This window comes from Vanellus vanellus, assembly GCF_965231255.1.
Source record: "Vanellus vanellus genome assembly, chromosome: 2".
NCBI classification, from domain to species: Eukaryota; Metazoa; Chordata; class Aves; order Charadriiformes; family Charadriidae; genus Vanellus; species Vanellus vanellus.
This window is the reverse complement of record NC_138906.1, coordinates 3,532,473-3,558,550: the sequence shown is the minus strand read 5'-3', so window position 1 is coordinate 3,558,550 and position 26,078 is coordinate 3,532,473. Positions and strand designations below refer to the sequence as shown.

The window sequence follows — 26,078 nt, the reverse complement described above, 5'->3', positions numbered from 1 at the left end:
TGCAAGGTCCAGCCGCTCGTGGTCTGCACGATGCCAGCTTGATCTGGGTTTGGTTTTGGGGGGAAGACAGCTGGAAGACACCACCTGTGGGACGGCAGCTCTGCGGGACTTGTCATTTCTTGAGGATCAAATGCAAACAGCCTGCGTCCTCCAGGACAACAGGATCTGGGACATGCAACCCTGCAAGGGGCAGTGCCACACACCTATTTGCAGCAACTGTTGCTTCATCCCTGCAGCCCAAACCCAGGTGAAGCACCTGGAGGTACCAGGGGCAACGTTGCTTATCTCTCTCCCACACTCACCTCTGGTGAAGGTCAGGGGGCTTCGAGTATAGGGGCTCAGTGAGGAACCAGCCCCGAGGAGGAGGCTCAGGATACGACCTGCTGGAGGAACCAAAGGGCTCAGAAGTTACATGAAAGCATCGAGGTTAAGGCTGAAGAAAGCTCGGGGAGAGAAGCGCAAAGTGTCCTGCCCACCCTCCTTGGGCAAAGCTCTCCACGTCTCAAACCAGAGACCAGTACGAGGGACAGGGATAGAACAAATGGATCCCTCCTAGGAAGAGGACGTCATCCAGAAAGGCTGCAGCAGCTTGGAAAAGAAATAATTTCTCCTCCAACTTGTAGGTATAAGAGCATCTAAAAATCTACCTACGCCCAAATTCAAGTGGAACAACAAAGTACCAGTGAATGACAAGACTGCTGCCAGGGTGGCAGAGAGGAGAAGCAGCTCACATTACTTTTCCCCCAGAAAAAAGGCAGTGGATAGATCGTATCCTGCAACCATTCCCCTTCTGCTCTCGGCTTATTAAACACAGACAGTCACAAGGACTGCAGTTAGAGCAGCCAAGCCGTGCCGACGTGCCGCTCGGCCACAGCGACAAAACAGGCAGAGACGATGGGGAACGCCCATAGGAGCCAAAACTGGATCCGCAAAGGGAAGCAGGAACCAGAGGGAGCAAGAGCCAACGCTTGTGACATCAGGTGCCAGTAAAGACGGGAGATCCTCCGTCTGCAGGTGGAAACGGGGGTCACATCGATCCAAATAGCTCCCCCTTACTCAGTGGCGTTAGCTGGCACAACAGGTACCTCCACAAATACCGCAGTGGGATCTTAAGCCACGTGCCAGGGCCACAGTTGCCCCAACAGCTCCTCTATGGCCTCGCAGAACGGCTCAGCCTCGGCGGGCGATGCTGTGCAATTGCTTCAGGAGCATCCGCCCCAAGGTACAAACCTGAGAGAGCCCACACCAAACAGAAAACACAAGCCTGGTGGGGTTTCCTTTTCTTTCCTTTTAATAGAAACATCCTAGAGTAACTCGGGAGGAGGATCAGCCTAAAGGGAATGTCTCTCGGAATGAAATGGTGTGACGTGCTTCGGGAATGCTGTGCAAAGTTAAAACATCCAAGCAGGCTCAGCTCAGGATTTCCTGGATTCTTGCGTCTTCTTGATTTCCTGCAAGGAGAGCAGGAAAACAGCTGGGCACGTGCCACTCTTTGGGAATAACTCATAGTTTCACAGCTCTGGAGACCATGAGCGATCATCTCCTCAGAGCAGCTCCACAGCATCACAGGACCAAGGTCAGAGTTTACGCACGAGCCTTTAGGGACATGGCAAGGTTTGACTTCGAGGCTCTTCAAAAAACTCACACCCCTTCCACACCACCCAGGGACGTGTGTTTATTTTGCCCCTAACCCAGTATCACACTGGATCCGTTTCCCACTCTTAGGCCACTGATCCATCATCACTTTCACACAATGTGTGTTCAATTATGTCACTCAGCAGCTCCAAATAGATCAAGTGTGGGCGTGAGGCCACATTTCTGTGGCTACCTATAGACAGAGCTTCACCTGCTCAGCCTAGAGGTCCCACCTGCCTGGAGAGCGAGGCAGAAAAGCCCCGAAGGACTCACCTCCAGGAGTATCTCCTTCAATTCGGAATAGGCTTGTTCTAAATCATCATTAATAATGACCAAGTCAAACAGGCCAGGCTCTTTACCTGCAGAAGGAGATGAGGACAGAGGAGTTAGAGGAGAATATGTTCCTTGCCTGTGTCATCTCTCGTGCATGACCTGAGCTCCTGTGGCATTTTAATATTATTTCAGCCACTGCCAATGCGCTTCTCTGCCAACCACCCACAAGGAACTGCGGGGGGAAACTATGCAGTACGGTGCTTAGATCAAACTCAGCTAATGTCCAAGCCCTGCCAGCGCTCCTTGGAGAACACAAGTCAGATGTTCATGCAGAAAACAGCTCCTGAATCACCAAAGCATCCCCTCTCCCCAGGCACATCACTCAAAGGCCCCTGGACTTACTAAGTTCCAAATCTACGCGGGCTGCAGTCAAACGCTTCAGTAAACTTTCTTCTGTTTCGGTCTTTCGGTCACGTAGTCTTTTCTCCTAAACCCAATGACAAACACATTAAAGAAATGTGCATTCCAAATGCTGCAGGCAGAAACCACCACCCACCCCATGCACCAGTGCCATCTGCCATTTGCCACCGCCAGCAACCACGGGCACACGAGGTAACACTCTGCAAAGGGTGAACGAGGGGCCTCATTCACAGCCCAGAGCAAACCAGTGGCCAAGCTCGGTTTGGGCTCAACATCTCCTACCCAGAGCTCAGGTTCCCACTCTTTTTCCACTCCCCTGTATATTTTTTTTTTTTTTTTGCAGGTATTGATGAGAGATGAAATCTCTCTGCTGCCTCTGGCATCTGGTGCTGTTGGCTTCCTTCCTCAACGAGAAACACAAACCACCCGATTCACTGAGAGCAAGAGAGGAGAGCCAGGAGTTGTGGCCTTCACTGCCACGTACTCCTTGCATGGCTTCAACAAGTCGCGTGTATGTGTCCACATCCCTCTCTGAACCACGACAGTGATTTCACTTCTGCAAGAGGCACACTGCAACCGTTATTATATAGGATCCCATAAGACCAGAGGGGTATAGGATTTCTGGTGCTGCAGAGAACCAGCCTCCCTCGGTTTAACTTTTAATTGCTGGAGGGAAATCTCAGCACAAAAATCTCCTCCTCTCCCCAGCATCAAGCACAACTGATGCATTTAAAGGTCAGCCACACTGCAAAGGAGTCTATAACCCAATGCAGGCAAACACCATGGTGTGGAAATTGTATAGGAGGGACTCAAAAACCGGAGCATAGGAATATTTATCCCTGGGAGCCAGACGTTGGGGAGTTGGGCTGGGCAGAGGTAACAGCGTGCTCAGAAATGTCCTCCCCACCTACTCTACGGCCCTTAAAAACATACAGATGGACCAACGAGATGGGAACCCCCATCGCTTCAGAGCAAGATGCTGATTACCTCTAACTGCCTAACGGCAAAGGAAGGCAGTCGCTCACCAAGATGTCTATGGATGGAGGCTGCACGGAGATGTAGATGGGGTTCAGGTCTGTCCTCTTGATGTTCTTTACGCCCTGGATGTCGATGTCGAGGACGCAGATCTGGTTCTGGGCCTGAACAGCCTGCACCGCACCTTTACTGGGGACAGAGCAGAGGGAAGGGGGTCAGAGCGTCCAGCCATAGCAGTGGGGCTTTGGTGTGTCCCCCTCCAGCAGCAGGTCTCCACCTCACAGGACTCTTCCGTGCCCAAATTACGGCAGGAGAGAAGAGAGCCTGCTCTGCTCTTCCTAGACAGTTTCTCTTTCCCTGAGTGTCCTCTGCATCCCTCGGGTGGAGCGGGGACCTGCTGGCTCCTGCCAGAGGCTGGCAAAACCACGATGGAAGGTGTGGAAATGGATAATGCGCGACTATCCCATGTGCAGTGTGGCACAGGTACAGTCCATATAGCTCCTGCCTTCAACAAATACAGGAGCAATCTTCAAAGAGTAAAAACACCGAGAACTTTCCTTCTCCAGAGATTCACAGATTTCCATACCTATGCACTCTCCTGAAGGACACTTGACGGAAATGGATGCTCCTGCCTGAGTCACAAGATGCACAATTAAGAAAATATTTTTTAAGTGATGGTTCTTGCATGTCATTAAAGACAGTATCTCTTCCCCACCACAGAGAATTGCCTCGAGCTTGTTCCTGAACACCTACAATTCTCCCTTGAGGAGACCCTCTCCTGGCGCACTGGAGGTACCTGGACTAGTTTCTGGGTAGTTTCTGGGCTTTTCAGTCAGTATTTTCACAGTACCCGGTACACGTTCTCCTTCAAGCCAGGGCTCTGTGGCTCAATGGACAGTGCGGAGAGAAGCCCTGCCAAGAGCTCAGAGGTGGCACTGCAGGTTTCGAGCTCGTGAAGTCAGAAGCTCATGCAACAGCAGCAAAGGTTAAGAGAAAACGCTGTCCTACAGCCAGCCTCCAACTTGCCTGATTCCCTGCCCATACCCAGGGCACTTCTTTGGACCTCATCCCATCACCCTGTACCACCAAAGTTTGCTCCCTGATGCCTTCTGCAGAGACACACTGAAAACAGACTCCCTTAAACAAATGCACCTGTGTTGTCCTATGCCCCAGGAAAGGGGAGTCACAGCTCCAGCGAAACAGGATTTGGGACTCCCAGCCCTCCTCCCACAGTTCTCACCAGCCCTGCTCCTGGCTGTGCCAGCTGGAGAAGACAGGGTCCTCACCAGCACGAAGGGAAAGCACCCATGGGTGTCCCGCAGCAGCTGCTCATGGCCACAGCGCTGCTGTTGGCAGAGGGTGCAGAGGAAGATGTGACGGCACAGACAGAGAGTCCTGAACCCACGGGTACTGCAGCTTCACAACAGCTCTCTACAAACACTGCTAGATAGGACAGAGGCAGCGCGGAGCAGAAGGTACCTCGCAGAAGTATACGGAGCAGAGCTGAGACAGGGAAAGTCTTCTGGAGCCTGCAAGCCCAGAAAAGCCCCAGTGACATGAGATGAGCAACGGAGCAGCCTGACATAGCAGCAGGAGGATGGAAGTAGCTGTTGACTTTCCTCCTGACCTGGGAGTCCCACAACATAGGTCACAAACGCCAACAGGAAGGAGAACGCTGAAGGGAAGCTGCGAGACCAGCACTGTACCCTACACAAACCCTACACAGAGGTTTGCTGCCTTGCCCAGGTGGGCAGCAGTGAGAGCACCATCCACTGCAAATCCACAAAAACTCCTCAAAATGGCTTGGTTTGCCTTGTGAAAGCCACAGGCTTCATCCAGTATCACCAGGTACCAACTAAATCTTGCTACAACCGATCTATAAAGAGCCAGCAGCTCTCAGAGCCCTAAGAGAGAGACTCCCTGCCCACACTCTGATTTCAGCCTCTAATTTAAGGCGGCTTCAAAGAAAATCTAGTTTCTGTGGGGAGGACTCAATGCTATCGCACAGACAGGGCCCTTTCAGGGCTCTTAAATTAAGCAATTAATTTTAGTTATTCATTATTATTAGCTGATGAGATTTAGGGAGCAGAAAGGATTGGTGAAAATGTCAACTATTCTGATAAGCTTGAGGGACTCTTTCCATTTTATCACACATCTGATTAGAAACATCCTTAGGCACCTGTAGAGGAAAGATAGGCTTGGAGAGTTTCTGTATTTATTTGGTTTGCAAACTGGTCTTTATTGCTTGAGATGGTTTGGGTTAATTTTGGCCTCCCACCCTGCATGCCCACCACCACAGGCAGAGCACAGGCAGCGTGAATATGCAGATGGGACCAAAGATGAAAGTGAGGGCCAGGGAGAAAAGTACCTCAGAAACAAACCCAAGGACGTAATTTGATTTGGTTAAAGTATCAAATTCCTGCAAATTTCAAGGAAATTGGCTGAGGAGAGATATCTTCTCAGCACTCACCCTGAGGAAAAGGCACCAAAATCAACTCCACCTATGTATCAAGCATCAGAAAACAGCCGTCTCCTCCACACTGCAGCCAGCTGGATTAAGCAGGACCCATGTGAAGGATAAAAGCCTGTCCTACACAGGATGAAACCAGGGATTAAGGAGCTTGAACTCAGTTTCTCCTTGGTGCTGAGTTATTTGGAAGATGAGCTGTCAGGTTTCACTTCTCTTGCCAAACCAGTGACGTTAGAAGTATCAAGGCCAGGGCAGGGGATTGTGCTTCTCCATCAGCCTCAGAGGGAGCACGGCCAGACCCCCGCAAGGCAGCCCTTAGCTGCAGCGACAACAGTGATGCCTGTGCACGTCACATTAAAACAGCTACATTACTGAAATGCAAAATCACCAGCTGTTCCTTCAGAGGTGTACACCCAACAGCATGTTCAGGCCGGGGGCCTTATGTTGGCACCTCCCATAAGGAAACCATCCTCAGAAGCTAACTTTGCCATCCTCAAAAATTTCTCAAAAAAACTACATTCAGCTCTTTAAGAAATATAAATCTTCCTGAAAAGCGTTTCAGGCAAATTTCTTTAATGCAACTAATTAAATATCTCAGGAAACATTTAACTTTCATCCTTAGCAGGTCCTTTACTACACTGCCACAATTTTCTCACAATAATTATATAAGATATCTGACTTCTAATTAACATTGCAGCTTAATGTTTGATTGATCATCAGCTCCACCGCCCAGGGCAATGCTATTTTAAAATCCCCCTAACTCTTTAACCCCAGTCAAGGGTGCCATGCAATTTATCTATTTGTAAGCAGCCACTTTACCAAAGCAGCATGCGTACTTGTTTCACAACAGCCAGTACAGCTATCATCGCTTCTGCTCCTGAATTCATCGTATTCAGACGATTAAGTGAGGCAGAGGTAACGAGAGTAAGTCTCCATTCTGCCCACTACTCTCTGCAAGCACTTGGAAAATATTAAGGCACATAAATAGCCTCTGAAAATCACCCCTGTGCAAGGAAAACATTAAGCATAAACTACTTCAGCACCCCTCAATCACTGGAGGCTATAGAGAATCTCACAGCACAACGATGATTTAATTATGATGACCTAACTCTCTGCAAGAGTTAACTTGCCATCTTAATAAAGCTGACAAGGACCCTGGTATCAAAATGAAAGGCTTTGCTTACAGCAAGAATCCGCCTGTTTGGGGGAAACCGGTGTCACTAAGTTAAAATATTTTTGCCTTCACCATCATCTCAGCTGCTGGCACCACCTGGGTTGAGCAGCAACAGCATCTAAATTGCATACCTCGTCCCGTACATATTTCCAGAGAACTCTGCGTGCTCGATGAATTCACCAGCATCAATTTCTTTCTGCATTTCCTCTCTGGTCACAAAGTGATAATCTGGAGAGGGAAAACAGGAAAAATGGATAGAAATTAATAGCTTTGAAGGTAAAGTTCATGGTCAAAACAACACCCATGGGCGTTTCAGGGAGAAGCACCTTAAAATCTGCTTCGGACAATGCCAGCAGAGTGCAATTATCTACTTTATAATTACTGTATACAGCATCCCCTCTCCACACCAATTGCCCAGACACCTTCTCAAAACGTTTTGGAGCCTTCTGTGTGGCCAGACATGCTGCTGTACCCCCTTTTTCATACCCTTTCCCTTTTCTCATGCAGTGGGAAACTCCCCTCTGCTCCCCATGGGTGTGGAACACATCACAGTAGGACTGCCAAGGCCCTTAATTTGAAAACATTTTTTAATAAAGACCAGAATGGGATGAGAAAGAGGGAGATAAAAGGGAACATGAAAACCAAACAAACTACAAAGGAATGTTTCTCTATCTTTTGTTAAAGTTCTTCCCTTTCACTTCAGAATGAAAACTGCCATCAGAAATTAAGTGCAAACCTCATTTAATTCTTTCTGAAATATGCAAACAAAACAGAAAAGCAGCTGGCCAGCTGCACACATGCTATTAGTACAGATAAAGGCATCTCATTAAGCAGTTGCATTTCCCAAAGCAGCGTGCAGCTGAGATACCTCACCAGAGCTACCTGGCCCTTCGGGAACCAAGTCACTCAATGCCCAAGTATGGACCAGGGCACTAAAACAGAGAGCCCCGCTTTGAAAACCTCGGCCAGCGAGTCACAGAGACGGTGTCTAGAGAAGAAAACTGGCAGCACATGCTCTGCCTCTGTTAACATTTGACTGCTTAATTAAATTTTGGGTTTGTTCTGCCAAGTCCAACCCTCTTCATTATCTTCCCTCCAACGCATGGCACATACTGCAGAAGAGCAGTAAATGGCTACAGTCTCGTTGCCACTGAGATCAAGAGCTCTGTGTGTGTGTGTGTATATATACACACACACACTCAAATATATCATTACTGAATGCCTGCTCCTCCTGCCTAGGGAAAGGCACCCTATAAACATAAATGTAGGGTGAACTTATCTGCTAGTGGGGATTCATGCACGCACTTCACATAAAAACTTAGAATTTGTCAGAGGAATTGTTTGCCGAGTCTGATGAGACAGACTCAACTGCAACACACTCACCTTTGCCATTTACTTCTCCGGGTCTTGGCTGCCTCGTGGTATCTGTAAGCAAAAACCAGCCTTGTAAATTTTGTACATCACCCAAGGAAGTAATAGTATTGAAGAAATAAAAGCACACGCGCAGCAGATTAACCCAATCACGTAGTAAGCTGGTCCTCTGTTTAAAATGATCAAAGCTTCTGGAATCAGCTAGAGCAACACACAACGACATGCAGGATTGGCTTTTAATCAAAGGATCCTAGATAATCTGAAAACAATCAATTAAGACTGTTAGGGGCTGAGCGGTCAGCATGGGACTTACCAGGCTGGGCTTAGTTTTTATCTCCGCTACAGCCTTCTTGTGTAATCCTAGAGACGCTATTCGGACCTCTGCCTCAGTTCAGGGGAATTAGCAGCGCCCTACTTCGCAGAGTTATCTTCATTTTAAAAGATCATGCAGCACCTACATAGGTGCTTAAAATAGCCAGATTTAATGAATAAGGGCAAACTCCTGCACGAGGTCGGTGAATAAATCGGACGGCCTTTGAACCCTGTTGGAAGTCATTCAAACTAGTATTATTTTAAGTATGTGCTCTGCAAACCAAAAAGGAGCCCATGGTCACCACAGAGGGTAACGCCAATTATTTTTTTTAGGACTGGCAGGAGTTAACCTAATGCAATAAGGCTCTGATCACCTGTAAGTGTTTATAAAGCGCCAGTTGCCAAGGTCTAAGTGGCCTATGGAGATTTGGAAAAACAAACAAACAAAAAAAAAATCTATCAAGCAGCAACCTGGGGGAAAACTGTAAGATTTAATTTGGAGTGAGATGAGAGATTCAGTTGAATCAAAAGCATAGGATGAAAACACACAGAGGAAAGATAATTTCAAGGTTTGTTTGTTGTTTTTTTTTTTTCCATCTCCAGTAACATTAAATTTTTAAACATCCAGTATTTGCCCTTTCATGGTAGAACGAATCTAGATCTTACAGATCTCAAAGCAAGGATTTCACCTGCAGTATCCAAAGCATTAGGATAGCAAAATAAATTCTGGTAACGTACTTAAAAACACCTTGCAGAGCTCCAGGGCAAGTCAGGCAAATGAGCTGTGGACACAGCCCAGACTCTGAGGGTAACCTTTCAGGTGTCACTCAAGAAAAGTGAAACAAAATCAGTATTGCAACAGGCAAGCTGCTTGAAGAAAATTCCCTGTGCTTACTCCATTGCGGATGCAGGAGGACTTCAGCACTGCCTGCAGCCTGCAGGCAGGTGCGAGTGGACCGAGCCGGCCAGCCAGGGGTTATTTTCACATTACAGGGAACCAACCCAGGTAGAAAAAAAGGACTCTTGGCCAGCACTTAGTGACCAGCGTAGAAAAAGACAACAGACCACTGGAGTAATGGCAGGAGGAGGAACGTACGCAGGTGATGGAGCGAACTGCTTAACTGACTGACCCAGTAATGAGATAGGCTTCACAAAACTCTCTCATATTAAACCTGAGACTCTGGTGTGCAGCCCCTGGGCTGTTAAAATCCCCATCAGTTCCCACAGGTGGATGGAAAGAATTGGCTTTTGAAGCAGATGTAGGGGACAGATTTTGTTACTTTCAGAGTCAAGAACCACTCAGAAAACTCTCATTGCCTCTCTGAGCTTTGTTTGGAGGTGTGGGGATTCACCAGACCTGGAAAGGATGCTATTCCAGACAAACCTTAGACTTGCCACTCAATACCTGTACTAAAAGGTGTCACGACTTATTTTAAACATCCCAAAAAGCCCACAGACAGACTAGAACACAGGCAAGCCATGGAAGCCCGTTATCTGGGGCATGAATACAGCTATGGAAGCAAGCTCTGGGCTAGCAGCCCTGAACTCCTCCACTGCCCTTCCCCAGAGACATACGGATACTCACGGGAGACGCTGAAGCCAAAGATGTTCTCATAATCTTTAAGCAATTTCTTTAACAAAGTGCTCTTCCCTGCACCCGATGGGCCACTCAAGACCACTGGTCTCGGTCCCTGCATGGCTAGAGAGACAGAAAAATACATGTCTGGTTAGGAACACCCCTGAAAAAAAACACAGCTATGGCTTCCCAGGGTGCTCAGTCCCACAGAACAGCATCTATGCTCGGATACAAGTTTCTGCAGGCAAATCTGAAATGATGAGAAATCACAAGCCTAGAGCTGATAGGAAATAACTGAGAGTGCAGGAAATACTGGGGAAATTCAAATAACTATTAAATTAGCAAACTGGCTGCAGACAGTGGGAGGCGCCACCTCTAAACTACTGCAAAAGGTCTGGGCTGGAAGCCCTGAGGACTCGAATATCATTTCGGAAAGCAGACAGGGGAAGCAACCAGCAAGGCAGCAGGACAGCTTCACCTTGCTTTGCTGCTGGCCCCAATTCTTACCTGGGGAACAAATACCTCGGACAAATAAAGGACGTATATCACTGCAGCACGAACACTTGTTCTCGAGGAACTGAGGTTAAACTCATAGGGCATAACCCAAAGGAGAAGGAAACTGCTCCATCTGCCACTAAACTGGGACAATTCAAGCCTGCTCTGTCCTACCTCTGTTCTCCATCACCAGGGCTGGGTCCCCCAGAGACCCAAATCCTAGGGAAGACTTTCTTTAACAGGAGGAAAATGCTGTCTGTGCCTGGTGGCAACTGAAAACATTATGGGACATCTACACCCAATAAGCAATGCCAGCTTAATACTTGTCCTTACTGATAGAAGTACAGCAGTGACAGCCACTTCTCTCTCACGCGGAGAGGCCTTGAGGAGCATTTGCAGGAGATGTTGGCAAGAAAAAAGGGCAGAAATCGGCCAGTGTTACATGTATGCAGCTCTGAATGAGGGATGGGATGCCCAGGAGATTGCTACACCTCTTATGTTGCCCATTTACATCCAAACAACTACAAACTACGAGCCTATGATGGACAGTTAAATGTTTCAGATGAGTCCTGGGATAAATATCCACACGCAAAGCCTTTACCATAAGCAGACAATGCACCGAAGCGTAGACCCAGAAGCCCAACATGTCCTCCATCACTAAACCCCAAAGCCTTGCAACAGTGGCCTGAACCCAGGTGCGATCTGGGACAGGAACACGCTTTGGCATTTATTTCCATACTTCCTGAAGCACTCACTCCAGCTGAAGGTGTCTCATGGCAAGAGAGAAGAGTTTGGTTCCTGGCAGAAAAAAAAGGCATCCTAGGGCCACACAGACCTTTCTGCAGTTGTTTCTTCAGCCAGAAAGAAAAAAACTGGGTGTTTACATGTGCCTGCCTCTCTGGGGAGGAAGAAAGGTTAATTACCACCATGTGAATAAAGAAGAAAATCCTGTACAGCAGTGCAGGAGAACCCTCATCCATCAAGACCAATTCAGCAGCTTCTAAACCAGAGGTGACACCGAGAGCAGGACAAATCAAACAGGCTGGTTTTCCTATTTAAAAACAATTACTTTCTGCAACCAGTAAAGCCTCTGGAAATGCATTTTTTTTTTAACCTCATCGGCTGGGTGTGGCCTCAGGAGCAATCAGCCAACAAACTGTATAATGCCTTTCCATTTTAAATTAGATCATAGCAATGTCACCCTGACCTTACAAATCACTTTTGAAACAGCCTTAAGCCAAATGCCATCCCTTACAAAATCAGCCGTGGATCATGCAGCAGGCTAATCTAGCCAGGCTGCCTCCCTGACCCCAGCCCGCGTGAGCTGGATACCTCCTCATCCCTAAATCCCTCCTGCACGGCTCTGCAACCGCACAGATATCTACCAGGCAGCATTACAGCTAGCAAATTATACAAGTTTCCCCTTTGTTCCCCGAGGATGCTTCATACTTGTCTGACCAGAGTTCATCCAAACCTGTACAAAAGGACAGGGTATTAATACACAAAGTCTAAGCAGATGTTAGCAGCAGCTAATGTGGGTGTAAAAACACCCACGTTCAATCACCATCCAAAAGGGAACTGACTTTTTTTTTTTTTTATTCTGTTCATGTCCTCCAGGTGCCACAGCCCTAGAGACCCACCACATTCTCCAGGGAGCTCAGAGGATCAGTCCCACTGTATGTGCAGGGCCACACTGCTGGATTAGGTTCCGTCATCCGAAAAACACAAGGCTGAACAAACTCTAGGAAGTCATTTTGAGGACCTGTCCTACCTTTCCCTTAGCCCTTGATAATTTCCAAATAACACAGGTGTTGCCTAAATGTTCAATACTGAAAGAGGAAAGCACACCCTCCTGCACCTCCTCACCAGCAAAATGCTATTCAGTACTTGCAGCAAGAAAGCAAAGGGGCCCTTACCGTGTTATCCAAAGCATCTCCCTCTTTTCTGCCCCTGCCAGTTCCTCTCACCCACATAAATAAAACGTGTGAGCCCTGATCATTGCTTGTGGAACATTGCTCCAGAAGAGAATGAGGAGCTACACAAAGTTCATCACCCTCCAGTCATCCCAGCGCACTTTGCAACACGGCTGCTCCCAAATGATGCTCCTTCATCACACGCCAGCTTCCTCAGCCACCACCAAAAGCCACTGCATGTGACATGCAGATGCCAGCACAGACCCTGTCCAGGCTTTTCATGGCTTTCCCTCCACCATGATCTGGCTGTGCCTGGCAGACTGCTCCAGACACACAAGTCCCGGTCCCTGCTTGCAGAGCCCAGCCAGGACTCTCGCATCCCAGCTAGAGGGGAAAGAGCTCTCCTCTCTCCCTCCCTCAAAATTTAATCCGCCCTTTAGCAGGCACTGATAGGAAAAGGGGAAGTTAAAGCTGCCCAAATCACTTACAATCACTTCATTCAACCCCAGAGAAACTGGGAAGGAATAAGAGGAATGGGCAGAGCGCTGGCTGGGAGCAGGCTCCAACGCATCCTTACCTTTTGCTTTTACTCCCTTTCAGCCAAGTTATAAAGTCCAGCTCCTCACAGCAGCCACCGGCTCACAATACAAGCGAGCTGGCAGAAAGCTGGGCTATTTGTGAGCTGCCTAAAGCCTTAATTACTGAGCCGCAATTTTAAGATGGCCAATGAAAACCACTCGCTGGCATTTAATCTTCTTTTGTGGTTTCTTCTCCGCTCCCTGCTCTGCCAGCTGGTAAAGCTGCAAACACTGCTCACGGGCTGACGGGTACCGGTACATGCCGGCCTGGCACTTCGGCAGAGGAAAACCGTCCCTGTCTCTGCAGGTAACCACATTGTGTGGTTGAGGTAACTCTTCTAGAAAATCACTCAGTCTTGGTTTTAGCCAGGATTTCACCTTCTGCAGGCAACACTCCTCTTCTTTTGGACTGAAATCTGCAAGCCTGTTGCCTCCAGCCACTGCTTCGCCTCAGGTCAATGATTAGGCTACTTATCCTCCACAAAGGCAACATGGAAACTCCTTCTCTTGCCCACAAGGATGCAAACCCAAGCCTCCAAACAGCATGTCCCAGCACCTCCATGGTGGGACCCTGCAGGGTCTGTGCCACCCTGGTGCTGGTGGTGCGTTTCTGCCTGAAAGAGCACTGGTGGGGTGTCAGGGGAAGATGGAGACATTCTCCTTTACCTTACTCCCTTATTTTCACAAAAATATTCAAAGCTAAAGTGAGAAAAGACACACAGGTTGCGATTACAGGTCTCACTTCTTTGGGAAATGGGCTAAAAATAAACCAAGAGACTTGCAGGTGCTTCCTCTTGCCTCCCTCCAAATGTATCCCTCCTCTTTTCCTGGAGATCTGCAGAGGAAAACAAGACGTAATTTAGAGAGGAAAAAAGGCATTTCCACTGCCAGATGAAAGGGCTGGGTCTTCGTGGGCAGCAGATGGCAAACACCTGGCTGGCAAACAGGGAATCTGTGCCAGCACAGAGCAAAAACAGTTCCCTGCAGAGCATTTTCAGAAGGCGCCTCTCCACTTGGCACAGTGCGGCATTTTGGGGGCGGTAGAGGCAAAGGAGGAACACGTCCTGGGAGGGTAAACAGAGGAGATGATCTCTGCCTCGAGACGTGAGCAGCGTCGATGTGGGAGCGGATGCCCTCTCATCCACCAGCAGATTTTATTAAACGCACAACCTGACCTGGAGGAACCGTTCCTAGCGACGAGCCAGTCTGCACACCGATATTACTGCCCTCACCGAGCTTCTCTGCTCCTCCAGCCCTGTCAAACATAGCTCCTCTCCCACCGGCAACCTGAAGCCCTCAAAAACCACAAGTAAAGCGCCCAAAAAAAAAAAAAAAAAGCCTAAGAAACTAGATCTGGTGGATACAGGGCTTTTTAAATCTCCTGTTTGGTTCCCAGCCCAGTAAGGCATCTGCACATTGCATTTTAAAGTTGTTTGCAGCACTAAGTACATATTTATTTTGAGCAGAAGCTCATTTTTTCCCCCCTTTGCTCAGATTTCAGCGTTTTCAGAGCAGCCAATCTGCAAATACCTAGCACAGAATATCTCTCTCCTCCAGCATGTTACTCCTAGAACAGTTTTGGATCCAGCCTAACCACCACAGATCACCAAACCCACAGCAGGCTGGAGTCGACTGGTAACAGAACAGCATGGCTATTTAATAAAGATCCTCATATGTGGGGAGGTGCCACACTTGGGACTGAAGACAAACAGCCACGTAGACCCCGCTGGCCCTGCGTTTCACCTGGGAGGCAGCAACACAACCAGCATAGCAAAGGACAGACATCACAAGAGTTAAAACAAAATCAATGCTGATTAGCAGAGAGGCTTTAAAGAGAAGTTAAAGTAGAAAAGAAGATTAAGGGACAGTTTCCCTGGAGACCCAAGAAAGGTCTCCTGGATTAGGATTATAATCCCATTCCCTATTTTTAACAGGTTCATTATAAGGTTGCAACTCCCACCTTTCTAAGTTTTGGGACACTTTCTGAAAACCCAGACCAGCTAAAGTAACACAACAAAGCTTAACATTATCTGAGAGCATGCAAACGCTCGGCATCTCGATGTCTGCAAGGAGCCCTTGGCCAGTCAGGTGGCACTGGCTTCTCCAACAGCCATAGCCCCGGATCCACACTTGTTCAGTAGGGGAAGAGGTGGGCGAAAGCTCTGGGGCTTCATTGGTGGTTTCCCACCACACAGACTGCACAGGACAGCTGGGCTCAGAGGTCCTGCCCTGACAGCCAGTGGGTTGTTTTAATAAAGGGAATTATTTGCGGTGTTGAAACAGGAGCAGAGCATCCCCAGTGTGGTACCCAGACCTAGTGGGACCATTCAGCCACCTTATTCCTGGAAACAATTATCTAAAAAGCACTAACTAGCCCGTCCACTGGCTGCATTGATTTGCACTCCTCACTTTGCAGGGAGCAACGATGCAGCAGGAAGAACAAGAACCGCTGGCTCAAGATCAGCAGAGGTCAGCTGCAGAAATCAGCTAGGTCCAGGCCACAGGTGAGGCCAGGAGTCACTCCAAGATCATGTCCTACTGCAAAACTGGACCAGTTTAACCAACCAACTGGTTCGAGCCAGTTTACCCACCTGGGTAAACACCTATAGAGGTGAAGCTCAGACATGTGTAGTTTTGCCACCTGCTTCCCCTCACATATGTTGTATTTCACCACACAGAGCTTTATTTTTGGGTACCTGAAGGGTGCTTACCCCAAAACCCCATTCTTACCTCACCGTCTCACACTGCACCCACAACACTCAACCAATTCACAGAACCGTAGAATGGTTTGGGTTAGAAGAGACCTTAAACACCATCTCGTTTCAACCCCCCTGCCCTGGGCAGGGACACCTCGCACTAGACCAGATTGCTCAAAGCGCCATTCCACCTGGCCTTGAACACCTCCAGGGATGGGACATCCACAGCTTCTCTGGGCAACCTGCACCAGTCTCGCCACCCTCATAGTCAAGAATTTCTTCTTACTATCTAATCTAAATCTCCCCTTTCAGCTTAAAACCACTCCCCCTTATCCTATAGCTGCACTCCCTGATCAAGAGTACCTCCCCAGCTTTCCTGTAGCCCCTGGAGGGACTGGAAGGGTCCATAAGGTCTCCCCGAAGCCCTCTCTTCTCCAGGCTGAACAACCCCAACTCTCTCAGCCTGTCCTCCCAGCAGAGGAGCTCCAGCCCTCTGACCATCTTCATGTCCTCCTCTGGCCCCGCTCCAACAGCTCCATGTCCTTCTTATGTTGGGGGGATTCAGCGTGCAAACACCCGTTTGCCTTATCTAACCGGAGGGAAGGGACATCCCGCCCAGAGGCAACCCCTCCCCCCCAGCAGCACCAAATGACGGGGATCCCAGCGTGGCTGGCAGGGACGAGGGAACAGAGAAGACGCTCTTTTGGGGCGATGGCAGGGAAAAAAAAAAAAAAATTAAAAAGCTCAGCATCCCCAAGTCGCCGAGGGAACAGCCCTCCCCTCAGTCAGAGGTCCCTGGGAGGGGGGGGACCAGAACCCCCCTTCAGCGCCTCAGGGCCGGCTGGGCCTCACCTCCCGCGGCTGGGACGGGGCCCCTGAGGGGGGGAGGGAGCTCCCTCCCCCCCTCAGGGGCCCCGTCCCGGCCCCGCCGCGCCGCGCTCACCCGCCGCCCGGGCGATGGAGCCGAGCAGCCGCCGCCACCTCATGAGGGGGAACGCTCCTTCCCGACAGCCCCCGCGGCGCCGCCGCCGCGCACCATGACGTCAAGACGCAGGGGCGCGGTCACGTGAGCGCAGGGTGGCGGGGTGGCCCACCAGCGTAGAGTGGGGGTGTGAAGTGGTTGGGGGGCGGGAGGCCATGGCGGTCGCGGGGGTCGCCTGGGTCTGAGCCGTGAGGGCGGATGGTGGAGGGGACAGTCCCATGCCGCGCCGTGATGGAGGAAGTGTGTGTGTGTGTGGGGGGGAGGTGTGTGTGTGAATCGCGGCGGGGGGAGTCGCACTGGGTTGAACCATTGCGGGGTGGCGGGGGATCGGGCTGAACCATTATGAGGGGGTGTGTGTGGGGGGGAAGCCATGGTGGGGCTGAACCATTGTTGGGGGGGGCCGTGATGGGGCCGAACCACGGTGGGGAGGGGGACACGGGGCTGTCACTTTGTCCCCGCAGGGTGTCCCCAGGAGGTGGCCTCGCCTCCCGTCTGGCCTGCGTGGAGCATCCATCCTCGCTCGCCTGCGCTAAGATGGCGGCGCTGAGCCGGGCGCTGAGGTGAGCATGATGGCGGTGGTGGTGATCCACTTGGGCGAGGGGCCGGGTCCTTCCATGGGGCGGCGTGTGGTGAGGTGATGGAGGTTTAACCTGCCACAGTGGCTTCCCACTGCCATGACTGACCGTGGTCCCTCTTGCCTTCCCGCCAGCGCCTTCCGCCTCGACGTCAGCCGGCTGCTGCCCCTCACCACCTCCGCCCGCCACAACTCCAACCGCGCCGCCATCTCCCACCTCCACAGACAGCTCTACGGCCGCCTCTACCCCATCCTCCTGGTCAAGACCGACGGCTCCACCGTCCGCCTGCGCTACAAGGAGCCCAAGAGGATCCTCATGGTAAGGGGGGGGAAGGCTGAGGGGGGCTGGGCGAGGCCCTTGGGGGGGCTTTGACGCCGCCTGTGCCCCCTCAGCTGCCCCTGGACAGCAGCACGCTGCCCGAGGCCGAGCGCAAGGCCCGGCTGCGGAAGCAGTTCCCCAGCAGGCCGAAGGCCGGGACGGAGGAGACCTTCGAGGGCATCGACTTGGACACCTACAAGCGGTTCTGGAAGAAGTGATGCTCTGAAATAAAATTTATATCTATTTAAAAAGATAAAAGGCGGGAAACGAGTCGTGGTGGTGCAGCTGTGTGTGTGTGGAGGCGGGGGGGGGGGGGGGGGTCAGTTCTGGCTCGCTTCGTGACGGGGGGTGGCACGCTTCCCCTTCCCACCCCCGCGTTCGGGGGTGCGGTGGTACCGCCCGCCTCGCAAACCACCATCACACGTCCACACTCACCCCCCCCCGCGGGTGTGCGCGGTGGTACCGGCCGGGGCGGGGCGGGAGGGCGCGCGCGCGGGCCCCGCGGCCCGGAACGGCGCGGGAGGTGCGTGTTGGGGGGGGGGGGCAGAGGGGGGAGAAGGGGGAGGCGGGAGCGGGGGGGGCGCGGAACGGGGGAGGGGGGCGTCCCGGTTTGCAGCCGCATTCCCCCCCCCCCCCCCCGCACCGCTGTGCAGCCACCGGGCGTGCGGTCACCCCCCCCACGCCGGGCCGTGCGACCCCCCCCCCCCCCAACGCCATTCACACACAACGCCCCCAAAACCGTAACTCCCCCCCCACAAACCGTACAACCCCCTCCCGGACCGTACGACATCCCCCCTCCCCGCCCTGACAACCCCCCGCCCCTTCCAGGCTGTGCACCCCCACCCCCCCCCGGGGCTTTAGTTACCCCACCGGCTCCGGGGGGGGAAGGGGGTTGTACGGCTGCCCCCCCCCTCCTCCCCCCCCCTCCAGGAGACACCCCCCTTCTGTGTGTCACGGAGGAGCTTTGGGACCCCCAAACCCGGGTCTGATCCTTTCGCAGGTGCCACCATGTTTGGCTCCTCCCGAGGGGGGGTCCGGGGGGGTCAGGACCAGTTCAGTTGGGAGGATGTCAAGACGGACAAACAGCGGGAAAACTACCTGGGTAAGGGCTGAGCTTTGCCGACCCCCCCACCCCCTCCCCATCCTCCCTGTGTCGTCCACCCCCGGACACAGTTTTGGGGTGCGGATGGAGGTTTTTGGGTGCGAGGATTATTGGGGGGGGGTGGTGGTGTTGTCTCACTCCCCGCAGGGAACTCCCTGATGGCGCCGGTGGGCCGGTGGCAGAAGGGGAAGGACCTGACGTGGTACACCAAGGGCAAGAAGGAGACGGGTCCCCCCTTGTCCCGCGAAGAAGAGCTGGCCGCCGTCCGCCTGGCCGAGCAGGAGGCCATGATGGCAGCTCTGTGAGTCTACAACACCCCCCTCCACCCGCCAAAAAAAAACAAATAGGGGGTGCGAGGCATTGTCCCCCCCCACCCCATCGCTTGGCTTTGGTTCTCTAGGGGCTACAAGAACGTGAAGAGGCAGCCCACCGGCCTCAGCAAGGAGGTAAGGGGGGGCACCACGCGTCCCCCTAGCATCATCCTGTGCACCTCAGAGAACCTTGGAATGGTTTGGGTTGGAAGTGATCTCGAAGACCATCTCGTTCCAACCCCCCTACCCTGGGCAGGGACACCTTCCACCAGCCCAGGTTGCTCCAAGCCCCATCTAACCTGGCCTTGACCACCTCCAGGGATGGGGCAGCCACAGCTTCTCTGGGCAACCTGCGCTGGTGCCTCACCACCCTTAGAGTGAAAAATTTCTTCCCAATATCTAATCTAAATCTCCTCTCTTCCAGTTTGAAGCCATCACCCCTCATCCTATCACTATATGTCCTTGTAAAAAGTCCCCCTCCAGCTCTTCTGTAGGTCCTCTTTAGACATTGGAAGGGGCTCTAACGTCTCCCCAGAGCCTCCTCCAGGCTGAACAACCCCAAGTCTCTCAGCCTGTCCTCACAGCAGAGGTGCTCCAGCCCTCAGATCATCTCCGGGGCCTCCTCTGGACCTGCTCCAATAGGTCCATATCCTTCTTCTGTTGGTGGCCCCCGAGCTGGAGGCAGCGCCACAGGTGGGGTCTCCCCAGAGCGGAGCAGAGGGGCAGAATCCACTCCCTCACCCTGTTGGCCACGCTGCTGGGGATGCAGCCCGGGGTGCCGATGGCTTTCTGGGCTGTGAGTGCACATTGTCAGCTCACGTTGAGCTTCTCATCAACCAACATCCCCAAGCCCTTCTCCTCAGGGCTGTTCTCCATCCGTCCTCCACCCGACCTGTATTTGTGCTTGGGATTGCCCCGACCCACTTGTAGGACCCTGCAGTTGGCCTGGTTGAACTTCATGAGGTTCACCTGGGCCCACCTCTCCAGCCTATCCAGATCCCTCTGGATGGCACCCTGTCCCTCCAGCGTGTCGCCCCTCCCCCCCCCTTTATTTTTTGGGGGACACACACAGAGGACACTCTTTCCCCTTCCACAGGACCTGGCCGAGGTGTGCAAGCGGGATGGTGCCGAGCGGGATGAGAAGGACGTGGACCGGGTGGTGGGCTTGGGCAGTTCCAGGTACCAGGGGGAGGGGTCCCACACCAAAACGCCCCATTTCAGGGCAATTAGATTTTTTTTTTTTTAATTTTATCATTTTTGTATGGGCTTTGTGGTGGTTTTGTGGGTTTCTTTCCATTTTCTGATGTCTGTCCCCAGCGGCAGCGCCGGCCGGGTGATGCTCTCCAAGGAGGACAAGGAGGCGGCCAAGATGGGGCTCTCCATCTTCACGGTACGGCGCCGGCACGGGTCGCGTTTTCCCCCTGAGGTTTGAAAAAAAAAAAAAAAAAAAGATGGAAAAAGGCAAAAATCCCTTTTATTTCAAAGCAAAGCTGGTGGTCGGAGCGCAGAGACCTGAAAGAGCTCCCCGTGTCCTGCGCGCACAGCGTCCGTTTGTGGGGTGTTAATTTGGAAGCCGCTCTGGCGGGTAGTTTAATGTTTTTTTTCCAAATGTGATTTAAATTTTATTGACTTTTGTTTGCAAATTGACTTTTTAAAGGGAGAAAGTCCCTTTTTCTTCTAATTTGAAGCTACGAGCTCACAGAGTCACTCCATATTTCCCCCCCACTTCCAACTCTAGCACCAGAAAGTCTCCAGCAGCCCCGAGACGTCCGGCTCCAAGAAAAAGCAGGAGAAGGAGGAGAAGGTGGAGGAGAAACGGTGAGGATGGGGACCTCCCCTTTGGTGCGAAACCACCAGAAATGGCCTTTTTTTAGGGGGGGGCAGTATTTTGCAAAACGCTTCTATGGCTCCATTTGGCATTGGGTTTGTTCTGCAGCTTTGCCCTCAAAATCTTGGGGTTTTTTTTGTTGTTGTTGTTGTTTCTTTGTTTTGTTTTGTTTTTTCTGGGGGCTTCTCCTTGGCCAAGGAGGGATGCGGTGGGCTGCACGTGGAGGGAGGGATGGGGATGCGTTTTTGGAGTAGCCATTGGGACGCGCGGGGCAGGGATCCTCACTGCTTGATCTCTTCCCCGCAGACCAGAGGGCGGCAAGAAATCCAAAAAGGAGAAGAAGAAAAAGAAAAAGAAGAAACACAAGAAGGAGAAGAAGAAGGACAAGCATCACAAGAAGGATGCTGCCTCATCCTCCTCTGATTCTTCTCCGGACCAGGATGAGAGGTTAGCTGGGTTGGGATGAAGGCTGAGCATCATCGCCGGAAAATGGAAGGGTTTAGAACCACAAGGTTGTAGCTGGCATCAGGATGCCCCGTCAGCGTCTCTTGCTTTTCCAAAATCCCTTTTTCATCCCCCAAATTGGCTTCTTGGTGTCCCCAACATCTCTGATCTTATGTTCCCCTCCATCCCTGTAGGCATCACCGAAGGAAAACCCATCAGCGCCCTGAGACATCACGGCACGGCAGCCGGCGGCGGCACGACAGGGATTCCTCTGCCAGCAGCCGGGATTCGGGCAGGAGCCCCTCGCGCCATCCCGCCCGTCGGCGGAGCCGGAGCAGAGACGGCCGCGGTCGGCACCCGTCCCCGCGCCGCAAGGGGAGGAAGAGGAGCAGGAGCCGGTCCCCTCCATCCCGTGGGGTCAGGCAACGCCACGACACCGATTCGGAGGACTGAGAGGGAGCTGTTTGTTTTGTTTTTTGTTGTTGTTTTTTTTTTTCTTTTTTTCCCAGGGGGATCTCACATAGGCTATATATTTTTTAAGGTTATTAAATTAAAAAAAGCCGCAGCTCTGTAGCTGCCGGGGCTGAATGTGGCAAAGGGCGTTACGTTTTGCCGTGCCAGCTGCCCCTTCCCTGCCCACAGCTCCTGTCCTTCAGCCCTGGGGCAGCACCGGCAGCTCCCCCCACTGCGGAGGGGGCAGGAGCTGCCCGGGCACCCTCCTCCTCGCTCCCCAGATCCATCCATCCCATCCATCCATCCAGGCGGGATTTAGGACGGAGGATGCTGTGCGCTGGGACGGGTCCAGCTGCGATGCTGGAAGTGCTGCAGATGCCTCATGTTTATGTAAAGAGACTTTAGATGCAGTTATTATTATTATTATTATGGTTTTTTTAATATCTTCTTTCAATGCCCTCGAGTGGCCGCCAGCGAAGCAGCTGGAGGAGAGTTTGTTTCCTTAAACCCTCCCCAAAGTTCATCAGCTGCAAAATAAAACCCGGGAGCTCGCGCGCTGGTGGGGGGGGTTTGCATCTTGGACCCTGATGGCTTTATGACGGCCAGGCTGTGGGGCTCTTCACAGGGCCACCTCTACTTTCCATAGGGTGATGGGTGCTCTTCATGGGGCAAGGGTGCTCTCTGTGGGGCGATGGGCGCTCTCCATGGGGTGATGGGTCCTCCCCATGGGGCCACACATGCTCTCCGTGGAGCAGTGGTGCCCTCCATGGGCTATGGGTGCTCCCCAAGGGCCATGGGTGTTCTCTATGGGGTGATAGGTGCTTTCCATGGGGTGATGGGTGCTCTCCATGGGGCCACAGATGCTCTCTGTGGAGCAGTGGTGCCCTCCCAAGGGCCATGGGTGTTCTCCACAGGGTGATAGGTCCTCTCCATAGGTTGACGTCCTCTCTGTAGATTGACATGGGCCCTCCATGGTGGCAGGTGCCCCCTCATAGGGCATCACGTACTCCCCACAGGGCATACATACAGATGCAAGCAGGGGAGCACTCGGGACACCCTATCCCAGGACCCCCAGGAGGGGACAGAGCCCCACCCAGGCTGCCCCAAGGTGACATTCGCCCCCCTGTCCCCCAAAAACTTTTAATTTGGGCAGACCTGAGCAAGAGCTGCTGTCTCCCTGGTGGGACATGAAGCGGAGGTGGCTCCATCGCCCCCAAGCTCCTGTGGGGTGGCATAAATCACTGCAAGGATGTGTCATCCCCCTCCATGTCCCTGTCCCCTGTGTGGGCATGGAGCACCCCATCTCCTGGGGACCAGTGCTTTCCCAGCCCAAGTTTGGGGAAAAATCAGAGACTTTGTGACTCAAGCAGCTGCAGGCAAGGGTGATGGATGTTCCTTTTGGTTGAGAAACAGCCTTTTTGGATAAAAAACAGGAAGCCGCCCTAATTAAGGGCTGCAAGGAGAACCTCTGAAATAATTCCTCACCGATGGGGAGAAGATGGATGAGGTTGGGGCGTCTCCTGCAGACATTTGCCCTCGTCACGTCCACCCCACAGTGGGGCAGGGAGCAGCGAGCTCTGTTCCCCTCCAGGATTTTAAACCTCAAAAAACGAGCGTTTATGCGCTTGGTGCACCGAGAAAGGGGAATTTTACATCAAAAAATAGAAATATTGATCCAAATGGAGAGGGATCGCCCCGAGCAGCTCTGGAGCATCACCAGAGTGGCCGCACCAAGCACAAGGGCCTCATTTGTGTCATTAATGATGTCATTTCTCCCACTTAAGACAGGGCGGGTTTTGTGTGTTTTGGCAGACAAAAGCCCTCGGTCTCGGTTTGCGCTTTGGCAGCGTCGGAGGGGTCTTCTGTCATCTTGGTGGCCGTGCCATCGCCCTGCCAGGAGGGAGGATGGGGATGCAGAGCAGCGCTGCCGGTGCAGGGTGGGACCAGGCGTGCCGGGTGGGAAACAGGGACAGCATTCATCGTTGGGGGGGGGGGTGACAACACAGTGGGATCCGGGCGATGAGCTGAAATAAAGCCCTTCTATCCCGCTCCCCTCCCTGGCTGTGAGCACATGTTTAATGCCGCTGACACGGGCAGCGGGAGATTCCCACCCCACTCTTTTTTTTTTTTTTTTTTTTTTTTATTGGGGGTGTGTGTGACAACATCTTGGCAGGGGCACAGGGCTGTTCTTGGTGTGCCCCAGATGCCGCCCAGGGACTCGCGTGGCACAAGTGGGGGGAGCCCCCCACCCCCGCACTCCCCGCTGGGCTCTGACCCTGCCAACACTCACCAAGACCGAGCTCGGGGTGACCCCCCCCTCCTTCTGAAATTTTTTTTTGGGGGGGGTGGGGAGGGGGGAGGCTGTGACTGGTGCCTGCTGGGAGCATCCCAGTGCAGGGGAGCGGTGGGGATAGCAGAGCGGGGTTTGTGCTTAACGGGAACTCGGCGCCAGGAGCTCCAGGCTGAAAGGGGAATTATGAAAGAGCAGAGAAAAAAAGAAAAAAAAGAGAAGCCACACAAATCCCATCGTCCCACTCCAAGTCATGGGCTTCCCCTGCCTTCATCTCCCCAGTGGGCGGGATGAAAGATTCACACCCACAGCTCTGAGCAGGGCAGCCGCTGCCAGAGGATGCTGATCTTCTGAGCCCGATGCCGGAGGGGCTGTGGCACAGCCACCCCAAAGTGCTTCAGCCTGGCCCTGAGGGCTCCCTCGCTCCGGCTTTCCCCGGCAGCTGTGTTGTCCCCATCCCCGCACCAGGGCTGAACATCCCCTCTGCCGAGTGGTTGCACCGGTTCCTGTACGGACAGAGAAGGAAGGTGACCGGCTGCAGCGTTTGGCCCTGCCAAAAGGAGCTGGCGTTCCACGCTCGTCCTTTCCCCCAGGGCAGGAGCTGCCTCCCGCTCGGCTGGACGGGTGGCTAAACTCCCCAGGGATGCGGCCGAGCTCAGAACAGAGAAAAGCCTGTGCTGCCCTGAGCTGACGGCACCACTCCTACAGCTCACTGATCTCCGATAACATCAGCGCATTCCCCATCTCTTCCTCCTTCCAGCAGCAAATTCTGTGCGTAGAGCAGCAGGATCCGCGGCACACACAACAGCACAGTCCCTGTGCCAACACACCTCAGGTGAAAACCATCGCTTCGAAGGAGCCTCTCCGCTGCCAGTAGGGTCAGGGTGCCATGTCACCCCTTTTTAGGGATGGGGGACAAGAGAGGAGCACTGGGCTCCGCTTATTTCAGTGGCATGAAGCGATGGCAGCGGAAGAGCTGGCCCTTCAAGTTCAATTCCCTGCCAGAACAGGAATAAATAAATGTCCTGCCCTGTTAGACGTGCAGAGATCCTGATTCAGAGCTTGAAATTCAAGGCCAGATGAACAGCTTCAAAGAATAACCTGACTTGCAGGAGTTTTGTAATCCCTCGTCATGGTTTACCTAACACTATTTACCTTTTATTACCAAGAGAAGCGCAAGGAACAGACACAGGGCTCAGGCAGCCCTTGTTGAGATGTCTGACCAAACCCGATCTCTACCTGCAGCTGCCCCAGAGACCGGGCAGAGGAGACACCTCTTCCACTGGAGGAGCCCCTGCAAGAAGAGGAGAGTCCTGGAATAAACCTGCGCTCAGGATTAGGGCTGGTCTGGGCACATACACTAAGCAGCTGCTGTGCTGCTCGAAGGACTCTGAGAGGAAATAAAACCCGGGGAGCGAGGGGAAGCATCATCTGTTGAACAGAGAGATGATGAGATCATCCATGACCATCGGTGATGAGAAGCTGTAGCTGACTGGGGAAGGCAGGACCATCAGCTCTGTCCCAGGTCCAGAGTGGACTGCAGAGTGGAAAAACGCAGAAAAAAGTGTTTAGGAAGGTAGGCTTTGTATTTCCCCCCACCCCCAAAAAAGCCCTGCTAATTCTCAGAGCCTATTATCAAATGGGATCAGCAGAAAGAACAATCTGTTGCAGGATGGGGCTGCTCAAGAAGCTCAACAGAAGCCCTTGAGGCAATGAAGGGAACTCCAAGAGAAGCCAACAGGACCCAAGAACTGCTGCCCACCTCTTCACCTGCAGGAGTCCAACTGGGAAGTACATGTTATTTAGACAACACGGGAAATGTCCCAAAGTTTCCATGCAAATTGTGATGTGGCGAAAGGCTGGTTTGGATTAGCATTCATCTAGCAC

General features: G+C 52.4%; 3 protein-coding genes across 5 annotated transcripts; 2 read left to right on the top strand and 1 right to left on the bottom strand.

Annotated features, from left to right (window-relative positions):
* Positions 1-1,275: 1,275 nt before the first annotated feature.
* Positions 1,276-16,890, bottom strand: GUK1 (guanylate kinase 1). Of its 3 annotated transcripts, none has more exons than XM_082479316.1 (8): positions 16,832-16,890; positions 10,216-10,329; positions 8,331-8,372; positions 7,079-7,175; positions 3,354-3,492; positions 2,311-2,395; positions 1,909-1,994; positions 1,276-1,451 (listed from the first exon to the last, which is right to left on the bottom strand). In XM_082479316.1, exons 1-8 carry the CDS (start codon positions 16,872-16,874, stop codon positions 1,416-1,418), a joined length of 642 nt encoding a protein of 213 aa, XP_082335442.1. In that variant the 5' UTR covers positions 16,875-16,890; the 3' UTR covers positions 1,276-1,415. The 3 variants fall into 3 exon arrangements, with proteins under 3 accessions (XP_082335442.1, XP_082335443.1, XP_082335444.1); XM_082479317.1 differs by lacking the exon at positions 16,832-16,890 and adding an exon at positions 11,035-11,231; XM_082479318.1 differs by lacking the exon at positions 16,832-16,890 and adding an exon at positions 10,714-10,731.
* Positions 16,891-16,925: 35 nt separating this feature from the next.
* On the top strand, positions 16,926-18,033 carry MRPL55 (mitochondrial ribosomal protein L55; the record flags this gene model as incomplete). The annotated part of the gene is made up of 4 exons (XM_082479754.1): positions 16,926-16,954; positions 17,332-17,430; positions 17,580-17,763; positions 17,838-18,033. The coding sequence occupies 4 exons, from the start codon at positions 16,926-16,928 to the stop codon at positions 17,979-17,981; spliced, it is 456 nt and encodes a 151-aa protein (XP_082335880.1). The 3' UTR covers positions 17,982-18,033.
* Positions 18,034-18,269: 236 nt separating this feature from the next.
* LOC309669303 (multiple myeloma tumor-associated protein 2 homolog) lies at positions 18,270-22,324 on the top strand. Its single transcript, XM_082479929.1, has 9 exons — positions 18,270-18,286; positions 18,764-18,865; positions 19,013-19,166; positions 19,266-19,311; positions 20,273-20,355; positions 20,494-20,566; positions 20,915-20,994; positions 21,311-21,451; positions 21,643-22,324. Exons 2-9 carry the CDS (start codon positions 18,772-18,774, stop codon positions 21,899-21,901), a joined length of 930 nt encoding a protein of 309 aa, XP_082336055.1. The 5' UTR covers positions 18,270-18,286; positions 18,764-18,771; the 3' UTR covers positions 21,902-22,324.
* Positions 22,325-26,078: the final 3,754 nt, after the last annotated feature.

Excerpts from the sequence above, each read along its gene's own strand:
- GUK1 (XM_082479316.1), bottom strand. The coding sequence starts at position 16,874 with ATGAGGTGGCGGCGGCTGCTCGGCTCCATCGCCCGGGCGGCGG. Across the intron at positions 8,373-10,215 it reads CTTTGGCTTCAGCGTCTCCC|ATACCACGAGGCAGCCAAGA; the intron begins GTGAGTATCCGT and ends TTTTGCTTACAG. Across the intron at positions 2,396-3,353 it reads CTCCATCCATAGACATCTTG|GAGAAAAGACTACGTGACCG; the intron begins GTGAGCGACTGC and ends CATTGGGTTTAG.
- LOC309669303 (XM_082479929.1), top strand. The coding sequence starts at position 18,772 with ATGTTTGGCTCCTCCCGAGGGGGGGTCCGGGGGGGTCAGGACCAGTTC. Across the intron at positions 18,866-19,012 it reads ACAGCGGGAAAACTACCTGG|GGAACTCCCTGATGGCGCCG; the intron begins GTAAGGGCTGAG and ends CACTCCCCGCAG. Across the intron at positions 20,995-21,310 it reads GAGAAGGTGGAGGAGAAACG|ACCAGAGGGCGGCAAGAAAT; the intron begins GTGAGGATGGGG and ends TCTTCCCCGCAG.